The sequence below is a fragment of the Lycorma delicatula genome, chromosome 2 (genome assembly GCF_047948215.1).
Source record: "Lycorma delicatula isolate Av1 chromosome 2, ASM4794821v1, whole genome shotgun sequence".
NCBI classification, from domain to species: Eukaryota; Metazoa; Arthropoda; class Insecta; order Hemiptera; family Fulgoridae; genus Lycorma; species Lycorma delicatula.
In genome coordinates, this window is record NC_134456.1 from 59534575 (window position 1) to 59556278 (window position 21704).

Sequence of the window (21704 nt, forward strand, 5' to 3'; positions counted from 1 at the left end):
AATTATGCGCTGCGCAATTGAGAGGTGCACCTGTTGTTCTGATATTGTGAAGAAAACTTCATGAGTCATACAGTTAATAGGGATGAGACAAGGGTGTGACACCCTTGTCTCATCCCATTACATACAGGCATTATATGTGACATATAATGCCTGAACCAGAATGACAATATACTGAATGGCAACACACTTTGAATTCAACAAAAACAAAAATGTTCAGAAAAGCAAAATGTAAGGAAATGTTTTTCATTTAGATGATAATGTACACAGTGTTTTGGAACAATAAATTAATTTAGCTTGTCAACTTCTTGCCTAGAGGTGCACAATCAACAAAGATATCTACTGTGAAATGTTGAAAAAGATTGTGTCATGTGATCCAAAACAAGTGACGTGGCATGCTTAACTGGATATTGTTGATTCACAGTGCTCACCCATACGCTGTCACCACAACATAATGTCTTCTCGTGACTTTGGATGGGAAAAGTTCAATCATCACCTGTACAGCCTGGACCTTGCACCAAGTAACTAACTATCAGCAGTTTCATGACAAAGTCAAACAGGTCATTACTATGTGACTTGCGTTGCAGGTGGCACCACTTCTACGATAAAGAGATGCAACTTTTGGTGCACTGTGATAAGTGCCCTAATAATGAAGGGAACTATGTAGAAAAATAAAGTAAGATTTGTACTTCAAAGAGCAATAAAAATTTTACATATGTTCTCAATCTTTTTTAATAGCCCTTCAGAACTTACTTTCTGGATAACCTCTTACAAAAACCCAAGATGCAGTATGTGCCAAAGAATGATGTGGCATATACCAATGACTATACAACTATAGTGAAAAAAAAAAATATATATATATATATACACAAAGGGGTTCAAAAAAATATACTCACTGTTTATAATTAAATAATATCAGAACAGAAAAACTTATACTCATTAATCTAATGTGTAGTGTAGTGTAAGGTATTAAATTTGCCATGGTAGGTGGAGCTGGCAATTTATGCCGCCATGCACAGGTGGTTGGTGGTGGAATGAGTGTGTCATATTAGCCAGTGTAGCAGAAGACAGTCGAGTAGCAGCAATGGATGAGGTTCACTAATTGTTTGTTGAAGACAAGGTGGTTACTGAAGTACAAGAACATTCACAAGGTACAATGGCAATGGCAGAGAGAGTTTAGAACACAGCCACTAACACATCGAACAATTGCCCGCATTCGCAATAAATTCAAAGTTTATAGAACTGATTCAAGATGTGCACAAGGAAAGATCCAGCTGATCATGAACAGCTACAAGTCCAGCATCCAGTGCTGGAGTGTTGAACATTTCATTGCATTTTAATGTACAGTTCATTTAATGAACATTTCATTTTCAGGAAGCACACGAAAGTGGGGTGAGCCGGTCAAGAGTAAGATGTATTCTGAAGAGTGCAAAGTAGAAAGTGTACATTCCAAGACTGCAACATGCAATGAATGAGGACGATCCAGATCAAAGGATAGAATATTGTAAATGGTTTCAGCACATGGTTGGCGAGAATGAGGAATTTGCAGAGAAGTTTGTGTGGACTGACGAGACGCAATTCAAACTTAACGGTACTGTGTATACTGGGCTCCTGAAAATCCTCATACTCATGTGGACAGGGCAGTGAATCTACTGGGATTGCTCTTGTGTTGTGGTCTATCAGTGCGTGGTTTGATTGGTTCCTTCTTCTTCGAGGGTACCGTAACTGATGAGGTGTATCTTGATATGCTTCAGACCAGGATTTTGTGTCATCTAAAACCTTTATGGTGATGAACTATTTTATGTGCAACAAGATGTCAAGTTATACCTGACAAAACTCTATCCAGATGGTTGGTGGATCAAAGAGGTGCTGTTGCCTTGGTCTCCTGATTTGACACCTCTGGACTTCTACCTTTGGGGGACTGTTGAGAATGACGTATATCAACAAAAATCAGCAACAATCGACGAGCTATGTGAAAAGATTGTAGAGTCATGTGGTGCCATTACACCAGATACACTAACAGTCATAGTTCGGTGTGCAGTTTGGCACCATGGCTGTTGTATAGAAGCTGCTGGTGGTCATTTTGAAACAGGTCATTTTATTTTTGGTGGTCATCTTTAACTCTCTCTCACAGGGCCAAAAATTGTCACGTCAAGTCAAATTTGACACGAGATATGGACTAACAAACACTGAGCACATATTTTTTTTGGACCCTTCTATATATAAAGGAAATAAAGAATCTTAAGAATAGTAACTAAAGAACTATTAGTAATAAGTATAATCTAAATTTAAATTAATTCCAACTTAACAAAATTTTAAACACTTACATGGCAGAAAATCATTGCTTGTCCTATTGTTACTACTCCATATATGTTAGAAATTGCAGAATATTTTTCATCTAATGATTTACAGATAACATAATACTGCTTAATATTATCCAGAGATTCTTCTTCTCTTTTTAATCTTATTATTACAGGATTAGGAACAATTGCTTCAGCAAATTCCATAACATCTTGATCATATGTTGCTGAGAAAAACATCATCTGGCAATGTGCTGGCAACTGTCTGCAAGAGAGGAGAATACAGGGTTAAATTACTATTTTAAATTCCAAATCTTTTAACTTTATTAATCTAGATTTAATGCAAAAAATGCCCTTTTAACCTCATTTTCTTTTATAATCAGAACTATATCACCATGCAGATGCACTCTAATGAAAAAACAGATACATTAAAAGTGAAGTAAATAAAGTCACATCTATTTTAAAATAATAAATATTTCAAATTAAAAAAAAAAAACTCCATAAACCAAAACTATTTTTTTTTTTTTTTAACTGAAATTGTTATGAATAATGATAACTTTGAGAAAGTGGAAATATGAATCATAAAAGATGGCCATAAAAGATAGTTTTGTCAATGACTTATCATTTAATCAAATACTGATAGATTTCATCTGACTTAAAAATATAAACTAGTTATTTTATAAATAAAGGAAAATGACTACAACTTTGTATTTTATCACGAATACTGCAGTAATTAAAATAATAAATTACAAATAAGTGCAAAGAGTAAGAAGAAGAAAAGTAGAAATAGCAGGAGACTATTGCAATTATTATGACTATTATGTGTTAATTAATTATTGAATTAATTATCATAAAAAATATTGATAATCAAAATAGCATTAAAACTTATACTTAAAAAACAACTTCAAGTGATATCTAGCAATTTAAGATGGAGTAAATTTTAGTGAACTTTTAGAGTTTATTGACCCTGAATCTTGAATTTTTATCAATGATTAACCCAGCTGAATTTTTTTCAATTGTAATTAATCCATCAACAGGACTCTACTTTCAGTTTTCTCTGTAATAGTAGCTTTTTTTTTATAGCCAGAACAACTTTTTTTCAATATACATTTTACTTACTATGAACAGCAGTTTTGAGGGAAAAATTTTAATATGATCATTCCTCTTTAAAAAAAACTGCAGACAAACAAAACAGCAATAAAATTCATTCACATGTGAGTAGGGCATTGTGCTTCACATGTTATTATATTAATCTATATTGTTTTTATTTTTTAAATAGTAAATAGCACTAAACATCCAATTAATAAAAGGGTTAAATGATAGGCGGCTAGAGTTTGATGAAAACACTAGATAACTCTTTAAACTCTTCTGGTAAAGTGCAATTAACAGTGAAAAGAAAACAAACTGGGTTCTAATACAGTCTAATTTCTTAACTTATTATTGTCTGGGAAGACAGCAAACTATCTTGATTATCCTTATTCAAGACCTAGTCATCATTTTTTTTTTCTATTTTTGGTGCTATGGGTGTAAATTTAATCCTGCTACATTCTCCATGCTGTGGATGTCAGAACCTGAAAAGCCCAACTCAACGTTTTACCAGGTGGAGGGGTGACCAATTTGGAGTGTTTTCCTTTAATTTTAAATAACTTTTCTTTCTTTTTTATTTCTTTAGAATAGATAATTCTATTTCTACAATTTTATTGAGTATCAAAAGTACTTTTGCTTTTTTATAGTGAAACATTTTTCTGCCATATTTGATCTGATTTGTTTAATTAAAAGTCACAACTTAACTCTTATTAGCTTTCAAATTACTATATTTACATCAGTTTTCTAAGAATGCAATTCTACATAAATTTTGTTCAAAGTTTTAACTATTTATTGGCAATTTAATAAAATATATTTCTATTTCAAATCCAAAAAAGTGTGTTTGTCAATTAAACATTTTTTGTGATATAAAATTTTGAACTTCACAAACATTTTCTTTGGAAACTAGTGAAGGTATAATTTTTGGACCAATTTTAAAAAATATTATAAAGATATTTCAGATTTAATAATAAAGGAACTACCAATTTTCATAGTTCTTTACTTTGTAGATGTTGTTGGGTACGTATACACTACATTGTACTAAAATATCTCAATGCATTCTTAACATACAAATTTTTATTGAAAAAACAAGTTATGGATGTACAAAGGGAAACTGAAGAAAGATTAGGCCTTTGTCTACAGGACCTTTTTACTGGATGTCCCAATAAAGCCAAAAGTTTTTTGTTTGTCTGTGTCTACATTCTTAACTAACCAATTGCTTTCAAATTTGCAGGATGCATTCATGTTATTCCAGAGATCAAGAGCCTAGCTCCCTTATGATGAATTTTTAATTAAAGATATTCATTAAAAAAAAAAGATTAACATTTTATTTCATTGTTATATTTCTGTCACCTTGACAAAAAAATAAGTTGAAGTTTTCCTCGTTAAAAGTGTGCGTACTTTAGTTATCCTTTCTTTCTTTTTCTGTTTAGCCACTGAAACCACTGTATGAATGTAAATGAAATGTTGTCTTGTATAGTCTCAGGTCGATCATTCCTGAAATGTGTGGTTAAGTGAACCACACATTTCACCATTTCAAAACACCAGTATCCACGATCTAGTATTAGTTACTAATAATATTCTGTCTTTTGTAATTTAGTTTATTTTTCAGGTTTCTGTAAAGCATAAATATTTTAATCGTTATTTTTCAGTATTATTCTCACAACCATGAGGGTAATGAACAGTGCAGGAGTCCAGACAGAAATCCTTGCTACATGATAATGGCGAGCAAAGAGCAAATTATGTGGGTGGATGCAGGAGCCAGTTGGGCAAGCAAAGCCTGACTGGTTTGGGAGTGTCCCTGGGATCCAGATCCTTACAAGACAGTCAGATGAGCAAAGCAAGCCTTGACCGGCTAGTGTGTATATAAACATACGTCCATCATGCATAAATAAAAATTAAATTAAGTTAATGGTTAAATTTAATTCCTATGTATTAGAAAAATAATCAAGAAAAAAAAAAGTTGCTCGATTGAGTCGCTTTATGTACTAAAATAAAATAATAAATCTAGAAAAAATGCAAAAGAAAGCCCCTCATGAACTACACCATAATAAAAAAATGATAATTTCAGATAGCTATATTATAATAACAAAAGCTTTTTAAATTGACCTTTAAAAAGTTATGTTGGCACACATATCTAAAGAGTAAATAAATTATTTTTATTATAAAATAAGAAAATCGTAATTTCTGTTAGCAGGATTTTCCAGCCAATAAATAACAATTAAAAAAACTAATTTTTTTTCTTCAAACAGAGAGTACCTCAGTGTCATTTATAGGGACAGACAAAAAATGAAGTGCAATACCTTATTTATGAAGATTCATTTTTAAAAGAAAATTCAATACTCAAAGAATATTAATTTAATTTCTAACAAGATTTTATCAATTCCAATTTCTACCACTTCTCCAAATAATTTACACTAATTTAATTTAAATAACCTACAGATATCATTTTAAAATACTTATTTTTAAAAAAAATTGATTAAGTTTATTTTTATTGATATTTTCAAAATAATTTCTAATAAATTAACAAGTTATTGACAACAGCACAGTTTTCATGCAAAATATTACATAAATGATAGTAGATATATGGTAACAATATAATATTATCTTTAAAAAAAATAACAAAATTATTTTTTATCACTGAACACTCTGATCTGATGAAGAAGCGACCACATAGCCTTTCAAATATTATACATATAAAACACACAAAAGTGGTTTATTTCCTAAAACTGAGGTGTCCTTTCAACCGATGACAATAAGTCTTAATTTTGAGTTATAACTTATCACCTCTACACTAAAAGCAAACTTCTTCAATCCTTAACATGTTCTAGCAGAAATATGCACTGAATGTAAATTAAAAAAAATTTTTAAGTACTATTTGATAAACCACTTGATCAAAAGTCAAACAATTTTGGTTCTCTGGCTTAAGAAAAATGACATCTACTATCTTCCATTTAGTTTTCTTTAAATATTTAGATTCACTCAACCTAGTGGGACAAATCATTTGATAACTATTTCATGAAAATCAGTATAAGTAATCTACCTACCACCAAATATGGCAGGTAAAAAAAAAAAAAAAGCCAACAAAAAATAACTAAGAAAAACATTAGGCCCATATACAAAAAAATATGTCTAATTCAGCACTCTGTAAGCTAATTATTTTAAAGCAATGAATGACAAAGAAATTAATTACAATTTACTTTAAGGATTTTAGTCAAAAGTTTGGGTTTGGTATTTTCTTAAAATTTAAGAAAATATATTTACTTGTGTATACGAAAGCTTTGATCTTGATGTCCCTGAGTAGCAATCATCACATCAGCTTCATCCAGAACAAACACATTTATCTTTGATAAATCAAAAAATTTAAATTTAGTTGCCCAATCCACAACCTTGCCTGGAGTTCCAATAATAATGTGTTCTTTTAGTTTTGTATTACGAGGCTCTATAAAATAAACAAAAAAGAAAATCATAATTAAAAAAGGACAATTATCAAAAAAATTATTCTAATTAAAATCCTCTAACGTTAAAATAAACTAATTAACTTCTAACGCAACAGAAATTATTACATCATGAAATTTCTGGTTACAAAAAAAAAAAACAAAAAAACCCAAAACAAAAATAATTAAACATAAAGAATAAACTGTAATTTAATACAATTTAAAAAAAAGTTCTACAAAGTTAAATCTTGAATTAAAACAAAACTTTTAAGTATAATCAGTTTTACCTTCTTCTCCACGTACTGCATAACGAATTGCGATTTCTGGACAAAACTGGGCCATCTTAGAAGCAACTTCTCCAGTTTGTATAGCCAATTCATATGTTGGTGATAAACAGAGTACCTAAATAAGGATTTTTACAATAAATATGTTTACTTAATAAAAATTTAAACATATATTTAATGTATAATTGATAAAGATGTGACAAATAATACTATGCAACAAGATGTACCTACTAACAAATACTTGTTAGTTAAATATTCAATAATGAACTATAAAAATAAATGAAAAGAATTTACATTATAAAATTATCAGCATGGATACTGAATATAAACAGGCTTACTCACTTTTTACTAATATATAAATGAACATAATAATAATAAAATGAAAATAAAACATTTTTGTACAAAAAGTAATATACAAGAAATATCTGTACTAGAACCCTGAGATGGAAATGATAAAATTGAACTTAGCTGTAAAAACTATCTGTCTGATTCTTTTTCATAAGTTGTTTGAATTTTATTTCTGTTTACCAATTTTTAATTCCATGTGATAAAATTTTAATATTTCCACCTTCTGTATGATGATAATAGAAATTATTTCAAGTTGTTTCTTTACAGTAGTTACCAAAATATTTTTATGTTTTTAATGTTTTAACTATCATTGTTTGTTTATGGTTCAGAATATATGTTTACTTATTACAGTACTTTATTTAACCATTATTACATATAGGAATTTTAGTAGTGCATTGATTTTTGAGTTGCTAACAAATATGGAATTTCATTTAAGTGAAACAGATTAGAAAAGTTGTACAAAGAGAATTAATAAAGGCATGAGTTCTTTCAAAATGTATTTATGCCTTTATTAAGTCTTCATTAACACGTTCACTGCGGCGAATAAAATAGGGAACTTAACCATCTTGCTGTACAGGCAACTACGATGCTGTACAGTAATTACCAACTGTGCGTTATGGCACATGTTGGCTCATGCTGAGGTTTTGAACTGTGCGTGTAGTTTTTATACAGATGCTGAACTGTTTGATCTTGGATTTTCATTCGGTATACGTTTGTGCCATACCGCATATCACATTGTTTTTTAATCTCTTTCTGACAATTTTATTTCCTTTTCATATATTTTTATCACAAGTTGTTCAATACATTATTCAATAATACATCATAATAAAAAAAAAAATTATTCAATAAAACATTCATATTACTTAATCTTATACATGCTGGTTTTTATTTATAAATTAGATTAATTATATTATGTCTCCTAATCCATTACTCACTGTTCTGATTTGTCATCTTATTATTCCTGAATATTATGTTGAAATATTTTTTCTTTAAAAATACATAATTTCAAATGTATATTTTAATAATATAAACACTAGGCGAAATATAAAATTTATTTCCAGATAACTGGGTCTGAATCACTTCACATAAAATGTTTATACACTTGCTTATAAAATAAACATCATCCAAATTATTAAATAATAAACTGATTTATTTTTGACTTAATTACTTTTTTCAACATAGTATTATTTCATGAGTGCTTTTTCATTGTGAAAAAGCTTTTTTAAATTCATAAATATCGAATGCTATTTTATCATTTATATAGTCTGAAATTCTTAATTTTATTCTTCATCTTTATTAAATTAATATTATAAATTAATTACATACCATTATAAATTGCAATAAAAAAATTCTTTATAGAAAATTTGTGATATTTTAATAAAAGTAATGATGCTGGCACAAAACAATCCAGCAAAATTACCCCTAATAATTATTACAAATGACACTGAATAAGAATATGTATAAAAGAAATGTTTCAAATAGAGTTAGTTCACATGTTTTTTGAGAGATATCATAACTACAAAATTATTTAAAAAAATATTTTTAGTTATAAGGAGAAATAAAATATTCATTATATACAGCACATTATGTGCTGTAACGCACAGTCATCAAGTACAATCGGCAACAATGAGACCTGTACAGCATCAGAGTTAAATTATTAACTTACCATTCAGTACTGTACTTTTTTTATGTTTAACCTTCAGGTTCACTGTTAGGTACTGCTTCAGAGGATGAGATGAATGATATGAAGCGTGTGTGAAAATACCATGCATGACTGAGATTAGAACCCAGGATCTCCAAATGAAAGGCCAAGACACTACCACACATGCCATGAAGTTCAGCACTGTACTGGAATTATGCAAATGACGACAAGCACACAGCAACTCCCTATTACAGCACATATACAGATGTCCCATATAAAACGCAACCCATCAATCACTTATCCATGAAATTTCAAAAGTCAAGCTCACTCCCCTACTCGTTACTGAAATGGACTTGTCCAACATCTGAACATGGCGACGCAGTATAACACTACTGATAGTAACAACAATGCAATCATAACGTTCAGTGTATTGCTAGAGACAAGATGGTGTTTTCGCTAGATGAACGTGTTTTCATTGTTGAGTCGTACTTCAGTACGAAATCAGTGGTTGCAGTGCAAGATTTGTTTCACCATAAGTACCCAGATAAACCAGCTCCTAACAAAACATCAGTATTAAGGTTAGTTGCAAAATTTAGAGAGACTGGTTCTGTTAATAACAAGGAATACAAAAGATCTGCGTCAGTGTTGAATGCAGATACAGTCACTGAAATCAAAGACCGATTACTCGCCTCGCCAAATAAATCGATCAGACGTTTGTCTGCTGAAATTAATTTGTCTAAATCAACTGTTCATCGGGCGACCAAACAATTACAATTACGACCTTATCGCATTCAAACGGTTCATAAACTTCTTGAGCCCGACAAAGAAAAACGGCTACAATATTGTCCGTCGATTTGTGCGCGAGGGAATTAATGTTATGGATTCGTTATTTTTCACAGATGAAGCACGGTTTCATTTGGATGGCTAAAAATCCCCACGTTTATCACGAAAAACAATTGCACCCGCAGAAGTTGGGCGTGTGCTGCGCGATATCGCGGAAGAAAATAATCAATCCTATTTTTTTCGAGTACACCATTAATGCAGAACGATGTCAGGATATTTTATTTCAGTTCATTGCACTCTTGGAAGAGAAAGACAGACACTGCTGGCTACAACATGATGGTGCGACATCGCACTACGCAGGTTCAACTTCTGATTTCGTTGAGGAATTCTTTGGTAATCGTGTTATTGGTCGAGGCTTGTGGCCACCAAGATCTCCAGATTTGACTGCGGTGGATTTTTTTCTATGGGGTTACCTCAAAGAAAAAGCCTACAGCAACAAACCACAAACACTTGAAAGTCAATATTGAACAAGCTGTATTAAATATCCAACCACAAACTTTGAAAAAAGTTGCAAGAAACGCTGTAAAAAGAATTGAAGCTTGTATTTAAGAAGATGGCGGCCACTTCCAACATTTACTCTAAATGTAAGGTAATGGATGGTAATAATAAAAATTACATTTCCATTTAAACAAGCCTTTTTATTATTTCAATACCTACCAATATAAGGTTGGGTTGCGTTTTATATGGGATACCCTGTATATGTCGTACTGCAGGGAACATGTTAATTTACACCAATTTAAGGAAGGGTATAATTTAAGTATTTTTTTAATAATTTTGAACTCTGGCGAATCAACACTCAATGCAGGTACTCATGGTAATATTATATATATATATCTGCAGACTGGAGGTAAAGGACACAATTTCCACTTTTACAATTTTACAGTAAAGCAGTTTGAAGTTTAGAAATTAATTTTTTCTAATTTCCTCTGCTCATCACCATTCTTCCATCATAACTTTTTATACAAAATTATCTTATTTAGGTCTACTTTCATAGATGCTACTGCACATTATTAATGTTTGTTTTATATTTTTAAAAATGGACATGGTATCTTATACCTATGTACTTAACATTTTTTTTTAATGAAATCTAACATTATGTTCAGTTATTTGTGAAAGAAACACAGTAAGTCTGAAGAAAATTGTCTTAGTTTGCAAAAAATACTGTTCATAAAAGATAATATTAGTACAACACAACCTTCTGATTGTCTTGTCCAAGAAACAAATAAAATGTACAATAAAATGTTTGTACAATATTGTAACACTGTTACAATGAAAAGAAAAAGGTAATTAAAAGATTTCAATTAATATAAAACTATTCTGTTCATACAAAAAAGTGTAATACAGCATAATATTAATGTTACGGATACTCAAAAAAGATTTCCAAAGAACTACAATATTCAATGATTTCTTCAGTAGTAATATTGTCTACTGTATGATAAAAATTCACAAAAAAAATTCAAAATTAATAATAAAAAACAATTAAACAGCAGAAAATCTACAACATATTCAAATACAATTTATTAATAGAACTAATATTCCAAACTAAATTATTGATTAAAAATAATTATTTCCTCTAATCTTCATCACTTTCTTCTTCAGGGAAATCATTTCCATCACTAGGGATGTATTACACATCCTAAGAAGTGACAAGAATGTACTAGACCGTATATTGTTACTTCTAAAAAGAATTAATATACTTAATAAAATCTAACCTGTCAAAATTTTGATCTTATTTTGTTATTCACGTTTCATGTATTATTGTAATTGTTAAGTTTTCTTTTATAATTCCAATCTTATCCCTATTATTATCTTAGTTTTCATCAGTTATTAATATTTCATCAGTTTTCAACCTCTTATTATTTCGACCCAGGCGATGGTAAAGCACACCCAGGTCTGCGTTTTTCGGCTCCCTCAAAAAAAATTTACTTCATTACAGTTACATATGTTTTGATAAAAAAGATGACACTCTGATGTAAATACTTAAGTACAGTTAACAGGTCTTTATATTTTAATAGTGACTTCAGTTTTGGATAGACTCTAATGACATCAAATACATCTGGAAACTTGATGTTCTTCCTCAAATTAACTGAAATTCTTTGTCAATATCAATTTCATATTTATAAAATAATTCACCAATATTTTGTTTCTGAACTTTAATGTGAATAAATTGTGACAGGAGTATTGGTTGCTTATTTAAAAATTTTCCCATAAATAAACAGAGATGTCTTACCATAGTGATTTAAAATTCTTGCAATCATGTAATTCCATATTGCAAAAATATTCCTTTTTTGAACAATGACGAACCAGCTGCTGACAATCCCTAGGTGTCAATATCTGTAAGTAATTCATTATTTTGTTTAGTTCTATCAGTGCATGAACATTGTCTGCTTCTATATGCGAATGGACTTTTAACAAGAATTTATGACTAATACACTTCATCTGTGGATATCGGTGTAAAATGGAGATAAAACACATAATAGCCAAATTTTTATTCTGGCCATAGCAACTATCTGAGCCTGCTACTACTTCTTTAATTTCTGAATTGGGAATGTTTTGTTCAGCAAATTTTAGAATGCATAAAGCTACTTCATTCCCATCACGTCCTGCCTTAGTTTCATCCCAGATCATATAGAATGAAGTCGATCAATGGAATCATAAATTGTGAAATTAAACGACTATAACTTCCTGCAGTAGAAACTTCCGGTGTTTGTTAATAGTGGTGTTGGTAAATACTTTTGTAAAAAAAAAATTACTTTTGTCAGCTGTTAACACTTTTACTGTTTGGCTGTTCTTTGCATCTTGAGTATCTTTACTTTTTTGTTCATATCGCTTCTGTGATTCCTTAAGATAGAATTCATAATTACTTTGAATAGATTTTTTACCATCTGATGTTAATTCACCCTTTAATTTTACTAGATATAAATCACAGGTATCTGTTTGTGCTGCTTAAATGACAAGTTGAATTTTTGATTAAATATAAAGCAACTTTTTTGCTACTTTACCTATTTATCTATTACCTACTCATTTTCAGCATAGAATTCTTGATGCAATGAATAAAAGTTCTTAAAATTTAAATCAGGACTTAAAAACAATTTCTTGGTTTTCAAGCGTGAATAGCAGCTCTCATATTTTGGGATAACATTTTGAATTATTTCTTTCGGTGTTTTCTTGCAGGTATGTGTCATCCTTCTTTGTCTATTTCTATGATCTCTTCAGTTCTTGTTTTTTAACTGTGCTAACTACAAATGTATTAGATAAAGGTAATAGTGGTGAACGCGTCTTCCCAAATCAGCTGATTTGTAAGTCAAGAGTTCCAGCGTTCAAGTCCTAGTAAAGCCAGTTATTTTTACATGGATTTGAATACTTTATCGTGGATACCGGTGTTCTTTGATGGTTGAGTTTCATTTAACCACATATCTCAGGAATGGTCGAACTGAGACTGTATAAGACTACACTTCATTTACACTCATACATATCATCCTCTGAAGTATAATCTGAAAGGTAATTACCAGAGGCTAAACAGGAAAAAGAAAAGATATAGGTAATGTATTTAAAAACATCACTACTTCACACACCCTTATTTTTACATCGTTTATGTTTAAACTATAGTGAAAAGAATTTTCTTTTAGTTATGTACCATCCGTACCTGTACATTTTTCTTTTGGTCTTACTTCAATGCAGGACACAATGAACCGTCTTTTTAAATTGCGACCCTTTCTTGAATCCCAGTTAGCCTTAAAAATTTCATTCCATTGTATTTGGTAATTTTTTGGTAACAATTAATTTTACACATACACAGATGCTTAATTTCTTAATGGAGTATTTAAGTAGAAAAAGTTATGATTGTGATGAGCAAAGGAAATTACAATAAGCAAGTTTCCAAACGTCAAACTGCTCTACTGAATAATTGTAAAACTGGAGATGGTTTCCTTTTCCTCTAGGTTAAAGAATTGTTCTAAGAGATATATAATGATATCTATACTTGGTGTTGTTTACCTCAATAAAATTTGTACTTGTAGTCATTTTAAAAGTGGCTATCTTATTCATTATTCACAACTGGAGACAGTGCTGTATGCCACTGGAAAGTGCACAAGTAATACTGTAATTTCATTTTTCGACAAAAATGGGGATGGTGTCCTTTTCCTTCGAGCTACAGAGATATATATATATTTCAATTTATTTAAATTAATGCTTATAGTGCATAATAATAATAATTATATAATCCATAATATATATATATATATATATATAAATATATATATATATTTTGGCCCAAAATAAAATTGTTTACATTCTGATCATGTTGTAAAAACCTTCACAAAGCTATATTTGTTCCACTTTTTGATATGATGAAGAATGTCCAAATTTATTTAAAAACAAAACCTCTTGCTTACAATTATTTACAGATTCATGTTAAATTTAATAATGAAGAAACCATCATCAATTACATAATTCTTTAAAAGGTGTTGATAGATTTCATATTCCCTCATTACTACAATTAACAGTAGCTTAAGCAGCTTATAACTAACTTCTTTCTAAATTTGGACAATGATTCCAAACAATATGAAGTATTGTTATGAAAGATTATCAATCAATAATATACTGTTCTCATCAATTTGCTACTCCGACGTATTAATCTTAGAGCAAGCTATTTAAGTTCCTCCAACCCCAAATGAAATCAACAATGTCATTCCAAGAGAGATCGATCAATTATTAAATCTAAGAACTTCATTCGTGATGACTGTTCTGTATCATTATTATTACCTAACATGGCATTAATATTATTTTCTTTAGGCTATATTTACTTCTATAAATTAAAAAATTACACTGAAGAGAATGTTGAGTAGCTGCACGTAATGTGTATCCCTAATCTACTAACATTAATGGGTCATATATTACTGTAGTATCATCTACACAAGTTTTACTAAATTTTTTTTAACCGATTGTAACTGAATGATACATATTAAAAATAAAACTAAACAAATAGTTTTGAAACAACCAGTATAATAACCTTACCCCAATCTGTATGTCTGTTTCTAATGAAGATATTAAAAAAAAAAATTATAAAATGACTTCAATAGACTAAAAATTGTACAAACCCTACCAGTTAAATAAATAAAAAAAATCTTACCCATTATCTAAAGTAAGGTGGAAATTTATGTAAAGAATAGCTCTAAATAAAAATGAACAATGACTTCATTATTGTTGGATAACCTAGTTTGAAGAGTTAACTCTACAAAATGCATTAGCCAATTTTAAAAATTCATAAATGTTTTGCTTGCTTATGATGAAATTAACTTTTTTATAATCATTCTGAAATGTCTCTTTGGGATGATAACAGATAAGCATCAAACCACTCTCACTGCCTGTTATTAAAAATTATGCATCCAGTTGCTCTGGGGATTTTAACCTACTGTTAAGTTAATGTTTAACTTATTGTTGATTACCTTAAAATTTAATAAAATTATTATATAACACTTTATTCGCTCTATTAAATATACTGAAATAAAATCTTTTTTTTATGTATAAACAAAATAAACCAAAATTCAACCTTACCAACAATTCGTCCGTGCTTTATCAAGTACTTTTGGTCATTCAACTATCATCAGGAAAAATTCTACTTCAATTTAAAAGTATTAATCAAAATTAAATAATTAGACTAATAAGTTAAAAAAATATTACAATCATAATAACCAAGTCAACATAGTGTAAAAAAACACTTATGTCTGTTATGTATGAAAGTCGCAGTTGTTATGAATGTAATGGTTAGAGTGAAAAACAGGTTAGGTATCTTGATAATTATTTGTTTGAATAAAATATCATCCTCAAATTTTATTTGTTCATTGATTGATTTATTGTTATAAAAATATATATAAAATTTTTCAAGGATGCTGGTTTTATAAAAATAGTTAGAAATACTTAATATTTTTAAACAAATTATCAGGATTATAATTAAGTTTATTCTGTAATATATGTTTAGTGTACTTTGATTTATCTAAATGGCCTTGCTTTATGTTATTAATATGTAGTTTGGCTCCAGCTGAAAAAGAACGGTTGGTCATACCTATATATTCTAAATGGTAGTCCTCACATTTTAAGCTATATACTCCTTATCTACCTAAATTATTTGTATTTTTTGTTTGCTATTTTAGTATGATTGTAATTGTTTATAAAATTTATTATTTTGTTGTTAGTGGTGTATGTTGTTTTTAGATTATAGGTTTTCTATATTTTATCAAAAATTATAAAATGGATTTAATTCTATTTTTACTTAAGATTTTTCTAAATCATTATGAAATAGTTCTGTTTTTTTAATGTATATTTTATTTTTAATTTTAAAGTATAATTTATTGATTAGTTCTTCATTGTAGCCATTCAATATTGCTATATTCTTTATAATGTTTATTTTAGTATTTATTTTTAAATTGTTGTGTTTAAGATATTTAACAGCTCTGTAAATTAAGAAGTTAAAAGCTGCCATTTTTGGGTTCCGAGGAGGAGATGAATTAGCATCTATTATTGTATTATGTTGTGTTGGTTTAGTACACATGTTTATTTCTAAATTATTAATTTTTTTTTAATGGTCATATCTAAAAAATAATTACTGTTATTTATTTTAGAAATAAATGTACAATAAATAATTAAAAATTACAAATGGCTGAATAGTATCAAAAGACATTAGATACAAAATATTCTAGTCTATTATGAAGAGAAGGATTTACTATAGTGATATCAAGATTTATACAAGTTGTTTAGTTTCTGAGTAGCCCATTTAATGATTAGTTTTGTCAAATAGGATATTCACATCAAGCCAAGACTTTTGTTAAATTTGAGTGTAAATGGAGATTCTTGTGCATTCTGATGGTTGAACACATAAGGCACGCTGACGTGAAGCAACATTAAACAACACAACAGTCAGTTGTAAAGAACATGGAGCCCAATGTTGTGAATGGATATGTGGAACAGTGTGTTGTAATGAAATTTCTAGTGAATGAAGGCATAAAACCCGGTGAGATTTACTTGCAACTACTTGTGCAGTACGGTGATGAGAGTCTTAGTTGCAGTAAAACATTTGAGTGGTGCAAATATTTTAAAAAAGGCTGTACATCTGTGAGTGAGAATCCCAGTTGAGGTGGTTTGGAACCTCTGTAGTCATTCCCATGAACATTCAGTGAAAGGATGGGTATTCCATTTTAATTCAACAAATTTTCAAAAGTTTTATTGTATTACTATTTTTGATATTTTGATGATATTTGGGGTATGATAACTATCCACCTTGTAGTGGCCAAAAAATACTTTTTTATATTTAAAAAAAACTTTTTCTTGAGTAATAGACTATTTTCTAATCTACCAACAGGTAAAAACAGCAATTTTTGTCACATTTTTCATCAACTATAGTATTCTTATTTTACATCACACACAAGTTAAAAGAGATTTTTCGAAGGAGTAAAGATGGAACTTCATCTTAGTGTACTCAAAATTCATTTTGTTACATAACCAAATCTTGTAATGCTTACTGATGTTACGTTTATAACTGTTTTTTTTTTTTTTTTAATTTTGGGTCCAAAATAAATTAATGAAGGGCTTAAGGTAACATACCTGTTTTTTACCTTTTAACTCTTACGTACTAGTAGGATTTATAAAAAAAATTGGACTGTTACTGAATGTCCTTCATTAAAAAAAATGGCCATCAAATCGTAAGATTTTGTAAATGTCTCATTTTTGGGGCCTAAAAACCACATGTGGGACAGGGCCAAAATTCTGAAACTTTTACAGCAGTAAGTATTTTTTATGTACTTTAAAACCATATAAAATTTATTTTGTTAACTGAAAGGGGTTAACAAGTAATGAAGCCATCATAACGGCTACAAACACTGTTCCTTCTAACCGTGAACAATGTATCCAACATGTATTTTATCAGATAATAATGTAGGCCTACTATACAAAATATTTTGACATGTCTATAATGAGATACATTATGTTCTAGATAGTTTGTTAATTAAAGTATGACTCATACACACAAATTGATGTTTAAACACGAAAGTGAATAGACAAACATGGACATGAATTTTTGCTAATCCAGAAAGTAAACATTGTAGAAGACTAAGTTACTGTTTTAATTTCAATGTGATATGTTGTATTGTTGCTAGTGTTAATACTGTGGTTAGGTAACGTATAATTGTTTATAAAGTAATTTTATTAGCAGTGAATTTCTCTTTTATGCAATATCTTTTATTTTTAATTTCATTAATTAGAAAAATCTTTATTTTAGCTGTAGAGAAACTGGGATACGACAAAGTGAGGTACAATTGGTATTTTTATAATATATACTAACTGCATTGTTACTGTATTGTTGTAAGAACCCTTGTATTTTATAAAATCCTTTTTGGCAGAAGGCGAAGGTAAATTAGGTTTCATCAGTGCTAATTAGAGGATAATTGAAGGATTTCCACCTTAAAATTAAGACAAACTTTAAATTTACTCAATACAACAACGGTTACATGTGAAAAAAGTTTCACATGTTCAGTATTCAACAAGCCTCATTTTCTTACAATTCCAGCAACATTTTGGTTATCCTTTGCCATAAGGGATGGTCATATCAAAAATTGTTTCAGACAGAAGTTTTAGGTAATGCTTAGAGGACTAAATAACCAGTTTAAATGATTCGATACTATGCCTATTAAGGGAGGTATGATTTTATTTTGTCTACGAAACCCATTTTTTCCACCCTCCTAGGCCAATGATTGGTGATATCAAAAAACTTTACTTAGATAAGTTTTATGCCCTTATTCAAAGAATAGTAGGAACTTTAAATGAATTCTATAGTTTACTTAATAAGAAAGTTATAGCAATATTTTTTTTTTTGAAAAAGCCCCCATTCCATCCCTATGGTCTGATTTTGCCCATTAACAAACTCAAACAAGATTTTGGGTTGTTATATTTTATGTATCAATTTGAAAGTGATTGGCGCAAAATTACGGCAGTTATTGTGTACACAAGAAAGTGACAAAAAAAAAAATATATATATACAAACTTTTGAACTGATGGTGGTTCTGGGGTCTGGGGGGTGTGAAACATGAAGATATGTCAAAACTTTCCAGAATAGTAGATTTGACTTATGCCAAATCTACTTATTATTTCTTATGAAATCTACCTAAAAACGGATTATAGAGTGTTCAATTGGCATTCACACTGAAACAGTATGTCAAATTGACATACAATAGATGTTAAGTTTTGCATGATATTTTAGCATTTACTGAACAGCAAATATCTATTCTTTTCATAAAAACCAAATATTTAGATAAATATTCTCATATTAATGGGAAAAGTTGCTCTGACCCATTTAGCTGTCACAATAAACTGGTTAAAAAATCTCTTTGAGAAATATCTTTGACACTTTCAACAAGTAATCCAAATTTAAAATTAATTCCAAGCAGAGCACTGTGTACGAAATGCTTAAACAAAATACAAAAACCATAAGATGATACAGAAAGTGAACCAGAATATCAAGATATATTTGAGCCTCAATGTGTTATAGTCGAGTTGGTGAATAAAGCTTGTTCAGCACTTTGTATTTCCCCTATTAAGGTAAAAATATTATCGAGCAGTGCAAAAGAACCAATTTAAAAAAATAAAGATACAAAAATAGCTGAGTCAGTTACCAGTAAATTATTTTTTTCTTTGGCTTTTCTGGGCAAAGAACACTTAAGCATTATCATTGCCCAAACAGGATGTATGTGTTTTAAAAATTAAGTCAAAAAAATTCACAATTAAAAATTTTTAAAAATACACCCACAAAAAAAATAAAATAAATACTAAAACAACAGAATAAAAAAAAATGAAATATTAAAATAAAGACAAAACAAAAAAACTTAACTAAATGTTAAAACACAAAAACATACAACTACCATAAAAAAATTGAAAAACAGTATTAAAAAATATGTAAAATATTAGCACCCCGGAGAAATAAAAACACCTGGTCTAAAATTTATTTATTATTGCCCAGGATTTGACGAAAATTCCTCGGCAATTTAAATTTACAACGATTCCTTTACAATGAATTTAAATTAAACAATTCCTTTGATTTAAATATTTCTACAGAAGAAACCAGTTTAATAACACAAAATTATGCTGATTTAGGTAGGGAATATGAAGAATTAATTATTAGAAGGATAAAATGAAAACAGTTACATCAATGCTGGTAAAAATTAATATTTTAAGTTTATTATCAAGCAGATGGAGCATTCAAAAAATTCAAAATGAGTTTATTGTTAATCAGTATTTAGCCCGTCAATCCAAACAATTAGTTAAAAAACAATTGGAATTTTGCCACAAATCGGCAAAAAGAAACCCAGTCACGTAATTGATGAAAATATTATTAAATGTGTCCAATTAACTAGTATTAATTAATTAGTATTTTTACCAGAATGATGAACACAGTCGAATGATACCAGGCAATAAAAATTGTGTCTGTAAGATAAGCTGACGGGAAGAAAATTAATATTCAAAAAAGACTTATCTTATGTAACTTAAAAGAATTGTACACAGCCTTCAAAGAAAAACAATTTAAAAATTGGTTTTTCAAAATTTGCTGATTTAAGACCTAAATTTTGTGTTCTGGCTGGTGGGCCAGGTACTCACTCTGTGTGTATGTGTGTGTGTCACCCATCAAAATGTAAAACTCATGTTATCTGCTCTAAAAATGAAACATGCATGCTGTCACAGTGTGAAAAATGTCCTGGCACTAATGAATTGCTCAAATTACTGTCTGGGATGATTTTGATTCTGAAATTACCTTCAAACAGTGGGTTTCTGTTGACTGTTGTGAATTAACTACAAAATTCTTCCATTTCAAGAGTACTTAGATAAACTTACTTAAAATTTAAATAATCTAAAAAGGCAATAAAATAATCATTTTGTTGCAAAGAAACAAGCTAATTTCCTCAACATTAAAAAGGAAAACTTGTTGGAGAGTGAATGTATTGTAATTGGAGACTTCTCTCAAAATGTTTCTTTTGTGATATAGGATGTGAAGTCCAGTCATATCACTGGTCAAAAACTTATGCCATAGTACATACATTTCTCATATATTTTAAAAAAGAACGAAAATTACAAAGCCAAAGCTACTGTGTAATTAGTGAGTACTTGAAGCACAATACTACATCGTTTTTCTGCTTCCAAAAGCAAGTTATAAATAAGGTAAAACACAGTTACCACAAGTTAAACAATTTTTTTTATTTTTCTGATGGCTCCTCAGCCCAGTATAAAAACAACAAAAAAATCATAGATTTCTGCACCATCACGATTCTGAAATCACAGATGAATGGCATTTTTTTGCCTCACACCATGGAAAAGGACCATGTGATGGTATTGATGGAACTGTAAAAAGGACTGTGATTAAAGCAAACCTTGAAAGGACAGTCAACAATCAAATTGTTGCACTTTCTGAAATGTACAATTATTGCAGACAATATTAAAAATATAAAATTTATTTCCTGCTCTAATAACGATGTTAAAGAGACTGAATAATACCTCAGTTCTTGTTGTCAGGTAACCACAACAGTCCCAGAAACAAAAAACTTTCACAGTTAAGTTCCAAGAAGTCAGAAATGTATTCTGAAAGTCTGGGCAACCTCTGGAATCAGAAACAATTAAATTGGCATACACGAGGACATTAATGTTTCTGATTACTTCATAGGTTCACCAAAGACAAATGTAAAAATTATGTCTGCTGCATATATGATGGCAACTGGTGGTTAGGTGAAGTCAA

General features: G+C 29.5%; 1 protein-coding gene across 1 annotated transcript in view; it reads right to left on the minus strand.

The window, feature by feature from the left end:
- Positions 1–21704, minus strand: part of Dbp80 (putative ATP-dependent RNA helicase Dbp80) — a 60890-nt gene that overhangs the window by 16578 nt on the left and 22608 nt on the right. The window contains exons 5-7 of the mRNA XM_075355387.1: positions 7105–7219; positions 6645–6822; positions 2325–2562 (exon numbers count right to left, since the gene is read on the minus strand). Coding sequence (XP_075211502.1) covers positions 2325–2562; positions 6645–6822; positions 7105–7219 — 531 coding nt within the window. The remainder of the gene's footprint in view (positions 1–2324; positions 2563–6644; positions 6823–7104; positions 7220–21704) is intronic.